Source organism: Hippopotamus amphibius, chromosome 3 (assembly GCF_030028045.1).
Source record: "Hippopotamus amphibius kiboko isolate mHipAmp2 chromosome 3, mHipAmp2.hap2, whole genome shotgun sequence".
Classification (NCBI taxonomy): domain Eukaryota; kingdom Metazoa; phylum Chordata; class Mammalia; order Artiodactyla; family Hippopotamidae; genus Hippopotamus; species Hippopotamus amphibius.
In genome coordinates, this window is record NC_080188.1 from 199,117,726 (window position 1) to 199,129,834 (window position 12,109).

At 52.4% G+C, this 12,109-nt stretch overlaps 1 protein-coding gene across 6 annotated transcripts in view; it reads left to right on the forward strand.

The window, feature by feature from the left end:
* Nucleotides 1–12,109, forward strand: part of PPP1R12B (protein phosphatase 1 regulatory subunit 12B) — a 200,611-nt gene that overhangs the window by 134,023 nt on the left and 54,479 nt on the right. For all 6 annotated transcript variants that reach the window (XM_057726488.1, XM_057726489.1, XM_057726491.1 and 3 more), the window contains 3 exons: nt 283–472; nt 558–670; nt 1,600–1,641. In XM_057726488.1, the coding sequence (XP_057582471.1) occupies nt 283–472; nt 558–670; nt 1,600–1,641 (345 nt within the window). The remainder of the gene's footprint in view (nt 1–282; nt 473–557; nt 671–1,599; nt 1,642–12,109) is intronic.

The following is a 12,109-nucleotide window of genomic DNA, read 5'->3' on the forward strand; positions in this document are numbered from 1 at the left end:
TTAAAAAGGCCATCATCCTTCCTGTTTGCGTTGCAAAATCAAAGGAATTTTTATTACCAAGGTTGGTGCTTTCTAGTGCCCTTTGATCAGTATAGAAAGAACTTTCCTGGACTGCTGTCAGCTGGTAGCATAATCAGGGTAGGAGTCCAGAACTGTTTCCTTTCTGGCTAATTAACTACATGTCAGCCTCTTGACATAGAAAAGCCTATTTTTAATAAATGTGCCTTCCTCACCCTTTGGTTGGACTTGACCTCTAACATTCATCCTGTGGGTTTATTCCAGCCTGTGTATCGTCGCCTGAGGTGTCCAGCTCAGCCAGACAAACCCACGACACCCGTGTCACCTCCTGCCCCAAGACCCTCCCTCTACACCAGTTCCTACCTGCTCCGGACGGGTAGGTCTGCAGCCTCTGATTTGGAGAGTTCAGAGCCTCCCACAAGTGCTGCAGGGGCAAAGGAAATGGACAGAAATGGTAGGTCTGGCTTCAGAAAACGCACCGCCTCCAATGCACAGGCCCCAGGGTCTTAAGATCCATGCTTTGTCTTTTCTCTGACCAGAGGGCGAGGAAGCGGATCCGGGTGATCAGTCCTCTAACAGGCTGTCGGTCCGTGAGAGGAGGCGGCCCAAGGAGCGAAGAAGAGGCACGGGCATCAACTTCTGGACGAAGGACGTAAGTGGCTGTCTGTGCTGGGACATTGCGCGTCACCCTGCCCTCCGGCCGTCCTGCGTGTGGGCTGAGCAGAAAGCCTCCCACATGGCGCCGTGAGTCGTGCAGGCTGTCAGGAAACATCACTGAGAGAAAGAGCAGAAGAAGAAAGGCTCCTCTCGTGTGGAGTCATTTGGAGTGTTCTGGCTGGACGCCCAGGGCCTAGGACAGAGCCGAGCACACGGTAGGCAGGCTGCCAGTAAGCAGCGAATTTACAGCAGCCGTGCAAACAAACATAACAGGTGTGGTAGCCACTCAGGTGCCAACCAAGGATTTCAGGGGTACTGCCAGAACCTCGAGAATTTCAGAATGTCATCTGACTCAGGTTTACTCTTTTGGAGAAAAAAAAGGAACAAGTGGTATAAAACAGCTTGACTTTGGCTTTTAACTGAAGCCGGGGCTCCTGTGCTTCCTACTGACCGCACAGACTCAGCTCTTCCGTCCCCTCTGGTCCCCACCCTGTGCACTCAGCCTCGTCACCGGCATTTAAACATCAAGTAGCCAGTGTCAGGTCCCTGATCACCTGTGACTCATTTGGAATTAGATGGACAGTTCAGCGAGACAAGAAACGAGACAGTGATGGTTGCCTGTTAGAAACTACTGGACAAAAGTGTTTGATTGTTACGGGACCAAACTGACAGACAACCGCTGACAGAGCCTGAATGAGGTCGTCTGTCTTAAAGATTCTCCTTTTCCCGCCAGGTTCATTTGACTCTTTGACTACAGGGGACGCTCCTGAGGTGCTGCTAAAATAGCAGTGACAGCGCCCTTGGCCGTCAGCCCCCACTTCCCATGCACACTTCCCAGGTGCATGACGGATGGGGCTGACTTTGTTGCCTCCAGGGATGCCTGTGACCGTGGTCCTCTTGTTTTTCTTCCTCCTCCCTTTCCAGGAAGATGAAACTGACGTCTCGGAAGAGGTGAAAGCGGCATGGGTAAGCACCCACGGCGAGGCTGTCCCTGTGGGCTCAGCCCTGCTCGCGTGCACACGGTCAGCTGAAGGAGGAGCAGGCTCTGGACAGACTTGGGTCCAGGAGAGTTTGGAGGTAGACGCTCCTCTGCGAGGCGTGACAGTTTCTCACTGCTATACCGTTTTCCTAGACGGTGTAACGATGCCCTTGTCCTTGAATGAGTTTCCTGCAGTTTCCGGTGCCTCCGGCCAGGCTCTAGCACAGTTGTGGGCTCTGTCTTCTTTCTCTCTTGTGCTATTCGATTGTATAAAGTACTTTGAAATCCTGGGAAGAAGAGTGGAGAGTGGTTGTTTCTTAAGGACCTGCGTCCTCTCCACGCGGATGGAGAGGCACAGGAGCGTGAGGAGTGTAAACCATCCAGAGGTCACTTACAGTCGACTTTTTTTTTTTTCTTTTTTCTTTTTTTGGCTGCGTTGGGTCTTTGTTGCTGTGCACGGGCTTTCTCTAGGTGTGGCGAGCGGGGGCTACTCTTCATTGTGGTGCGAGGGCTTCTCGCTGCAGTGGCTTCTCTTGTCGCGAAGCACGGGCTCTAGGTGCATGAGCTTTAGTAGTTGTGGCTTGAGGGCTCAGTAGCTGCGGTGCACGGGCTTAGTTGCTCCGCGGCATGTGAGATCTTCCCGGAGCAGGGATCAAAACCGTGTCCCCTGCATTCGAGGCGGATTCTTAACCACTGCGCCACCGGGGAAGCCCCTTACATTCGACTTTGAAATAAGGGTTAGCTCCTCGGCCCTCATGCAGCTGAGACCCCTGAGGCTGGGCACCGGCTCTTCTCTGCAGCGGGCAGCTGAGGCCAGCTCGCCTGAAACTCCAGGTTCTTTTAAGCCACTCACATGTGATAGAAGGTTAGTGCTCTTCTGATTAGTACCATTTTTGTGTGTGTGTGTTTTTGACTGTTTTTTTGGCCGCTCTATATGGTTTGCAGGATCTTAGCTCCCTGACCAGGGATTGAACCCTGGCCGCAGCAGGGAAAGCATGGAGTCCTAGCACTGGACCACCAGGGAAGTTCCTAGTACCATTGTTTGAGCAGGAAGGGATTTGATTTTGACCAAATGAATTGAGACGCCACGTACATTTCTATTGGAAATTATGTAAGAAGGTGGCCTTTTTTCTACCCTACAGTTATGTGACAGTATGTTCTCAGAATATATTTAATAACTCATACTGAAAATGAACAACTAATGCATTTTTAGCAGAGGAAGTAGAAATGCTGTATTATGTCATTGACCTGCCTATATTTTGGTCAAGATGTAAAACGGTCAGTAGTGGCCTCCAGAAAGCAGTGCCCGTGTTCACCGGGGGTGACATGGTGAGGGTTGTCTTTGGGCAGTTGGGGCTGCTTCACGGGGGGGAGCTGTGTAGGCTGCAGATGCCACATGGAGGGTCCCCAGGGCCAGGGGGTGTGTGCACGTGACAGTGACGTCCTTCCTCAGGGGCTTGGCGAGGCTTCAGGAGACAGAATGAGTGAGTGCAGGAGAGCTGCCATTTCTATTCTAAAATACCTAATGCGAGATCCCGAGTGCTGACCCCGGAGAGCTGAGATGGCCCATCGCCTGCAGCGGAGATGGAGGGCGTGGTGCTGGCCAGCGTCTCTGTCAGGGAAGACCTCTGTCTGCGTGTTTCTGAGCTGCTGGTGTCTTTGCCTGGGGCACCAGGGAATTTCGCTGAAGGACCACGACTTAAAGTTACAGGGAAGATTTCCTGATGGGTGAGGCTTGAAATAGAGTCATTTGTCAGACTGAAAAATAGTTCACTCGTACCGTTGCTCAAGGCAGCTGCCAGTGTTCACCGTGCGCCCGGCAGATGCTGGTGTGCGTCTTCAGAGCGAGATAGAGAGCCAGTCCTCTCTCCACTGGCGACTGAGTGTGTGCAGGTGCGCCAGGTCTCACAGCGCCTCCCGCCTCCGTGGCGCCCGGGGGTGGCCGCATCCTGACCCCCTCCGGCCTCAGCACAGCTCTGACCGGTTCTCTCCCGAGTGCTCGCCCAGCCCTGGAAGGCATGGTGCCGGCATCCACGCGGGCCACAGAACAACAGGCCCAGACACCGTAAATTGTGGAAATTCAACCTCAAGATGGTCAGGAATGTCAGGACCACTCTTTCTCCTCCACTGCACACGCTGCACACGCAGCAGGGCCGCCCCCTTAGCTTATCAGCATGGACACTGCAGAAGCCACGGAGGTTTTCTTTTCTTGGTTTTGGGGCAATAAAACTATACCTGGATTTGAGGTCATGACAGCTCCCTTCTCTGTCTTAGCCTGCTCCTTAAGTGTGGTGGAGTCTACTATTTTCTTTTTTTTTTTTTAAGAACTTTTATTGAGATACAGTTAACATACAATAAACTGCATATATTTAGAGCATACAATTTGGTATCCCAATCTCCCTGTTCATTCCCCCCCAACCCTCCCTGCTTTCCCCACTTGGTGTCCATATGTTTGTTCTCTACATCTGTGTCTCTATTTCTGCCTTGCAAACTGGTTGGTTTGTACCATTTTTCTATAGTTCGCATATTTGTGTTAATATACAATGTTTGTTTTTCTCTTTCTGACTCACTTCACTCTGTATGACAGTGTCTAGGTCCATCCATGTCTCTACAGATGTCCCAGTTTCATTGCTTTCTACAGCTGAGTAATATTCCATTGTATGTATGTACCACATCTTCTCTATCCTTTCATCTGCTGATGGGCATTTAGGTTGCTTCCATGTCCTGGCTAGTGTAAATAGTGCTGCAATGAACACTGGAGTGCATGTGTCTTTTTGAATGATGGTGTTCTCTGGGTATATGCCCAGCAGTGCGATTGCTGGGTCATATGGTAACTCTGTTTTTAGTTTTGCAAAGAACCTCCATACTGTTCTCCATAGTGGCTGTATCAGTTTACATTCTGGTGGAGTCTGCTGTTTTCTAAGTTAACTCTTCCCAAGACTCTGACCTCTGTTTTTTTTTAATTGGGATATAATCTACAGTCAGTGAACTGCACAGACCTGAAGTGTACCGTCGGATGAGGTTTGACATTGTAATCAGTGGTGTAACCACCACTCGAGACAAGACGTAGAACTTTCCCATCACCTTGAAAAGTCCCCTCATCCCGCCTCTGTCCTGAGGGGCCGCCACCTTTCTGATGCTGCCACCACAGAGTGGCGGTGCCTGCTCTGGAGCTCCGCGTGCGTGGGGCCCTCGGGGTGGTGCTGCACTCCACGGGCGGAGAGGAGACCTCAGCGCTTGTTACCTCTGTCCTCCGTCTCCAGTCAGGGTTGGAACGAGAACGATTCCCGGTGTGTACAGATGTTTCCTCCTCTCACAGCTTCTTCTGCCTCTCGCCCATGTGTCAGTAACCAGAGCATGGTTAGGAAGACGTTTCTGTTGTTCAGCCTTAATCTCTGCTGATACCAGGGAAATCTGTTTCTTTCCGTGTACCTGAGCTAGAGAAACGTGAGCGACATTTGTACACAGGTCAGCTTCGTGGCCAGGGGTGGCGCTGGTGTTTGCTATCCCGTCTGGGATGGAGGAGAGACCAGCCATGCGTGTCTGAGGCGGTGACACCAGGGGTGCTGAGAAGGCTGGGGACTTTGCCGAGGCCCCACACAGCGCAGGTGTTAGTCTAAACGATCCCCGCTGGAAAATCCTTGGACCCGTGAGGCTGACAGGAGCACAAGGTTTTACGTCTTTGCAGATGTGCTGAGAACAGACGTGCTTGGCTGTCCACATCAGGTGGGTGACCGTCTCCAGATGCCCTAATATGTCCGTTATCTCGCTAAGTGAAAAAGAAAGTGAGCCTGGACTGAGCGTGAGGAAGGAGGCTGCTGCCGTCGGGGGCGCTGCTGTCCTGTGCGAGTTGTGAGTGAGCGGCCGTCCACTCTGGGGCGGCCCTGGGCTCCCTGGTGGCCGTTTGGGCTCTTTTCGTCTTTTTCCACCTGTGTCTTTGGCCTGCCTTTGTTTTGCTTCGTGCTGAGTCTTACCTGCGATTCGTGTCATTTCCCCGTGTGCTGCTCGGGAGCGGACTGTTCCCAGGCCCGTCCTGACATCTAATTGAATTTGTCACTAGAGGGCACAAGTGGTCAGGAGACAAGGTGGTGACGGAGCAGAGTGCCGCCCGAGGAAGCTGAGCAGGAGAGGATGGCTTACAGGACACCCGGCTCAGCGCAGTGACGTCACCTGCCTCCCAAATTTGGGTATCTTAGAGTTGGGAGGAATGTAGAGAAGACTGGGGTTAGGAACCTCGTTTTTCAATCCAGAGGACGGAGGCCCAGGCCCGTTAGGCAGCATCTGGGGACGTGAGCGCTCTAGGTGAGTGCCCTGCGCCCCCGTGACAGGGGCCCTTATGGGATGTGGTGGGACCCACCTCACCTCCCCCTCCGTTCCTGATCCTTTTTTTTTTAAGGGATACAGATGAGCAGCCCGGTGAAGAGGTGCCTCAGGTGAGGTGTGGGTGGGCCCCGTGCCCAGAAGCTGCGTCCCCATGGAGGGGCTGTGCCACCTGCCCGGCACGTGGACGTCACGCAGCCCAGAAGTCCTCCACACCTCATGGTTCAGGGGTTTCTGTGGAGGCTCCATCGTGGGTGTGGCCCGTCATCCCTCAGTCTCCACCCCGCCCCTTCCCCCAGAGGAGGGAGTGAGGCTGAGAGTCCCAGGCCTCTTGTTTTGTTTTGTTATTAAAGCACAGCTAATGCACAGTATTGTGTGAGTTGCAGGTGTACAGTACAGTGGCTCACACTGTTTAAAGGCAACACTCCATTTATAGTTACTGTAGGACATTGGCTGTACTCTCCGTGGTGTGCAGTGTGTCCTTGCAGCTTGCTTTGTACCTAGTAGATCGTACCTCTTATTCCCCCACCCCACCCCTGCATCCTTCGTTTGGTTTTTACAGAGCAGGTTACATGTGTGAATTGAGTTGCTGGTGGCATCGCGCCTCCTTGAGTAAAGGAAGGTCTTGAAGGACAACTCGAGAGCCTCCCGAGAGTATCAGGGTCAGGGCTGGAGAGTCAGCCTTCTCCTGCTGGTGGGAGCCTTCACGAGCAGGTGGGAGCTTGTGTCTGTCCATCCTTCACTTAGGAAGATGCTTCTTCCCCTAGAATCCCTGTTGCTTTTTGGCAAATCAGGTGGCATCTGAGCAAAATCGTGACACTTCACCTTCAAAGTCAGCGGTGTAGCGCCCAGTCCAGAGTGGAGCCAGCGGTCTGACAGCTGCTTCTCCCTCAAGAGGCGCTGGTGCAGGAGCCACTGCTAAGGAAGCACCGGCCAGCAGCTGTTCCGTTACCCGCCGTAGGTGACGGGTAGCAGCTGTCGAGAGAGACCTTGGTCCAATGTCCAGAAGATATATGCGATTAAATGTAAGACTTTCAAACTAAATCAAAGAGAGACCCAAACTGAAATTCACCAGCAGAGCTTGGTTTTGAACTAAGCTTTAATGAAGATGAAAGTTGCTTTGGCCCCAGAAATGTCTCCACTAAATGTGTTTCCCATCTTGACCCTCCTTCTCCTTTGTAACCTTCTCGTGTGTTCGCTGAACTTTTAGGTGCCCATTGTGGGCAGCCCCCTGTCTAGATGCTGGGGATGCAGCGTGGCCATGGAGCCCTGCTCTTGCCGAGTCCACTGCCTAGTGAAGGGGCGGACAGTGAATAGAACGAACCAGTGAGGAGCGTGTGGAAGGTGGGGGGTCGTGTGCCACGGCGCCAGGCGCGGGACGGGGGTCTCTGGGGCAGGGGCACTAGCGTCTGGGGGGGAGGTCAGTGTCGGCCTTGCTGCGAAGAGGGTGAGTGGGAGCCCCGTGGGCGTGCGCAGGCGGAGGAGACAGAGCTCAGGGGCCGTGAGGCAGGAGGACAGGAAGGACCCACGAGGAGGGCAGCGCGGCCGTGAGAGCCCGCGGCAGAGCCCGGCGGTTGGTCGGCGCGAGGGCGCGGGAGCCAGTGTAGAGCTGTGTGTAGCAGGGGCAGGAGTTACGTTCTAGGGGTGACTGCGCCTGCCGTTTGGAGCAGACCCGCTCTAGGGGTGAGGGTGGCAGGAGCAGGGGCACGTCAGGCAGCTGTCGCCTTCACCCGGGGCGCAGATGCGGGCGGTGAGGGGGCTGAGAAGTTTCACATGCACGTGTTTGAAAGTTAGAACCAACAGGGTTTCTGTTGGATTGGGTGTAATTTGAGAAAAACAGGGGGTCAAGGTTGACACCAAAGCTTTCAGCTCAAGTGCCAGAAAGGATGGAGTTTTCGTGCTCTGAGATGGAGAAGCGTCTGGACGCGCGGGCCTTTGGGTTTGGCTCCAGAAGTGCTAGGTCCGATGAGTCTGACCGTCGTCCACGGGGACCTGTCGAGGGCGGGGTTGGAGGTGTGCCCTGGATGTCAGCAAACGTGCAGGTTGAATCGGAAACCATGGCTTTGGAGCAGCTGAGCAATAGTGCGCGCGTAGCCACAGAAGACACCGCCCAGGGGTGGAGCCGGTGGAGGCCACCAGCAAGCGGGCGCCGGGGCACCTGGCTCTGAGGACGTGCCTGCAGCTTCCCCCTCTCCCAGAGTCCGCCGGCAGAGCGCATGCCCGCAGCGCGGTAGGGAGTTGGCTCATCACTTCACCGGCTTTTCCCCGTGGAAGCTGCCGGCCTGCTGGTGGAGGAGTGTGGGGGGAGAGCCGGTTCCCGGAGCCCCTGACAGCTGCCGACGTAGACGTCACTGCCTCTCTGCGGGCTGGGAACACCGTAACACTTTCTGTTACGTGAGAGGAATTCTGTTGATTAACCGTACCTGCAGGTGATCTTTTAAGCTAACGGAGCTTTTGGTTCCCTTTGCCTTGCCTGACTTTCCTCAGTTTTATTACATCTTTGAATAACTAGCACTCCATTTCACTTAAGGAGAGGCTTTCTTTGAAAAACTTATTTCTAGGTGCTCTTCTATACCAAACCTTGATTTAGGCCTGTGGTGGGTAGAATGACAGTCCTAGACTTGGAATTTTAGAACCGAAAGATGCTTTAAACTCCTCATTTTATGTATTTATTGGCCGCACCGCGTGACTTAGGGGACCTCAGTTTCCTGACCAGGGGTAGAACCCGGGCCACAGCAGAGCGCCAAGTCCTAACCACTGGACCTCCAGAGAACTCCCTAAACTTCTCACTTTAGAGATCACAGCTGAGGCCCAGAGAGAGGGAGCACAGCTGCGTCCAGGCCTTTGCACCACGTTCCCCTGAGTCTCGGTGTCTGTTGTACGTTGGGTGATGCACTGTGATGACAGGCTTGGGGTGCAGACCCAGGAGCCGGGCTCCCCGGCAACCCCAGCTCAGCCACTGAGCCACACTGCATGGGATGCGCCGGTTTCCTCATCTGTAAAGTGGGGATAATAAGTGTCTACCTCTTGCAGTTATAAAATGGCATTTACGTAGTCGCAGATGAGTAAGAGCCTTTCAAATTACTTTCCAAATCTGTAGGTTCCTAAACCTGGATGAGAAAAAGCCTTTTGGAATACTCTCACTGAGCTTAGAATCATGTGATTTGGAAGTTAGTTACTAATTTATCTGTGAAGAATGGACTTTTTTGGAGAGTCAGAGAAGTAGCTCAGGCTCCAGCGTGTGCTTGTGCTCTGAAAATGAACCTGATGCGTTTCGAGAAATAAATCTTGAAAGGGATGCTGAGGCGGGGAGAGAAGGGAGGGACCAGAGCTCGGTGTTCCCTGCTTTGCTCAGAGCCCTTTGAGGACCTGCTCAGACCGAGTCCCTGCGCATTTCTGTGTCCTCAGGCGGGCCTTCGTCCTTCGGCCTGAAGTACCCCTCCCACTCCCGTCTCTGCGTTGCTGCTTGTGTTCCCACAGGTCTCTGTGCCCCCCCCCCCCCCCCCCCCCCCCGCTCTCTGTCTATGAGTAAATAATAGCGCCTTCTCCCGCTTGCTCTGATTTCCCACCCCTTTGCTCCTGGCTCTGGGCCGGATCTTCTCCCCTCTGTCGGGCAGTGTTTTGAATCTCGTTGCTTAACCTTGTGAAGCCCCTTTATCTGCTGGAGGGCATCCAGTGATTTTCCGTCTGCTCTCCACCACTGGGCAGTGCCTTTGCCATTCTCTTTTAGGTAAAAGCCTAGGACTGTTTTGCTTTCCCTTCTCTCTGGGGCCTCATTGCCTAATATGGTAAAGTATGTCCCAGACAAGCCTGTGCTGTGGAGATAGAACAAGAGTCTACATTTAAAGACATGGTAGGTGAGCTCTTGGATGGAGTTGCTTATTTCTGTAGTAAAGTAGTATTTTTCACAGTGTGCCGTAAAACCACCATAATCTCTTTTTTTAAGCAAGCTGCTGTTCCTTTTTAATTGAGTGAAAAGATAGTAAAATATAGATTTTCCTCCCTCAGCTTCTTTATCTTTAGCCAGACAAGAAGAAGAAGAAAAGGAAAGGGTAGTTAGCTTGTCCCCAGAATGAGAGGGCATGAGAAGCCCGAGAAACTTGATGAATGCTCACAGGGGTAGGTTTAGTGAGCAGGGCCATTATGAACAGCCCCCGGGTGTCGGCAGGCTCTCCACTCAGGCTGTTGGGGTCCCAGCAGTGATGACGGGGGACTGTGGAGAGACTGGGAAGCACCTTCTGTCCGGGCGCGTGGGGAAGCTTTTGCAGCCGTGACTCCACGCTCACTGGGACGGCCTGCCTGTCGCTGCACACTTGCTCTGCGGCTGCAGTTCTTGCAGTGCTGCAGCGGCTGGGATTTGCTGTGTTTGGGCCACGCTCGTGCCTCCCTCCAGCCAGGCTGTATAAACCATCTCAAGAACAGTTTCTTTTGGCATCTTCCTTTTAAGGACTCTACTAATTTTAGGTTGTGCTGTTGCCAGGCCAATCTCAGTAATCAAAATGCACATGTGTTCCTTTGAGACCCTGTAATTTTTGGACCCGCTGTCCCATCACATCAGTGAATTCTGCTTCAGTCAGAAATCTTTTTCAAGATAGAATACATTGGCCTCCAGGGTGTCTGGGCTTTGCTCAGACGTCTTCTCCGAAGATGTGGTGGGTTGATCAGCTCCTGAGGGTCAGTTAACCTCTTGACCTTTCCTTTTATTCCCTTCTCCTCCTCCTGCCCCGACTGCCTTCCAGGTGTCCATTTTTGTTAGCGACCTGTGACCTTGTGTCTCTTGCTGGAGGACCACCAGTGAGCTTCAGACTCTGCTGGAACTTGCTTCTTACGATTACAGAGCAATGCATTTCATTGTAGAAAATATATCACGTACAGGAACGTGTAGAGAACGTTTCTAGAGGACGTTGTACGTTTAGGGTCACCACGATGGGGGATGTTGTGCATGTGTTCTGTGGGCAGGGCCAGGGAAGCCAGACACCATTGTGTGTCCCAACATACAGATGGTTGTCCTGCAGCTGGGCTTCTGACCGTCTCCCTGGGCAGTCAGAGAGAAAAGCCTTTCTGTTATCTGAGTTCAAAACCAGAGTTTTACATCTAAGAATTTCATTTCAGGATAGTCGAAATGATGGGGAGGGGGGTAGAAAATATTTGTTGTGAAAGGAGATTCATACCACTGTGAAGAAGAAGAAAAAGTCGTCTAAGTCATTCCTTCAAAGGAGATTGCTGGTTGACGTGCTGGTGAATTTCCTGCCAGTGTTTCTCCTGAGAGTTTCTTTCTCCCAAGACCAGCTAGTGACATCCTCAGGAGGAGGAGCATGTTCAGCCTGAGCATTCCCTGGACCCCGTCATTACCACGATGGCAGTTTCGTGTGGGGTTGACTTCAGAGTGCTTGGGTTCAGTTCTCTTATGGAAGTGTTCCGTCTGGGCTGGCTCTGATCGTGGAGAGCCTCCAGGGATAATTGCTCCCCTTTCAGTGCAGTCTGGGGGTTACCTTAGTTACAGGAGTCTTCATTTCTGCTGTGGATGGCGTGGCTGGAGAGCTTTAACTATGGCTTAGGCTTAGCTAATGTCAGCGTTCTCGCCCCATGATTGAGGTAAAAAGCTTCGTGTGGGATTTGCAGCTCTTTCTCAGCAAATGAAGTGTTTATAGATTTGCCCCAGCAGGGATGTTGAGCTTGAGGCACTGGCAGATGTTGCCTTTCACAGTGTTGTTGTGGGAGGACTGGAGGGGTAGGGTGGTGGGGTGGATGGTCACAATTTATCAGTCTTCATTTTCTCCAGCTTTTCAATCAAGCAAGCTTAGGAGTCATAGAGCAGGCATTTAGGGACATGCATTTCTTTCATAAAAAACCATCACATTCTGTCGCGTGTATCCTGTAAGGTACACCGTGTTCCCACAGGTGAGCCTAAGCAGTGCATGTCTTCCTGGGCTTGAAAACGTCTTGTTTTCTGACAGTCTGAACTCTTACACTGTGAATTACGCCAGCGTGTTGGCTGCTGAGAAGAAGGGACTTTTGATGAAAAGCCTTTAGCAAATTAATTGCTCAAACTAAAATCCTTAGGGTGGTCTTGGAGCTTATAGCTCAGGTGATATTCCTGAATTTCTTTTCAAATTATAGAGGCATTTGAAGAGG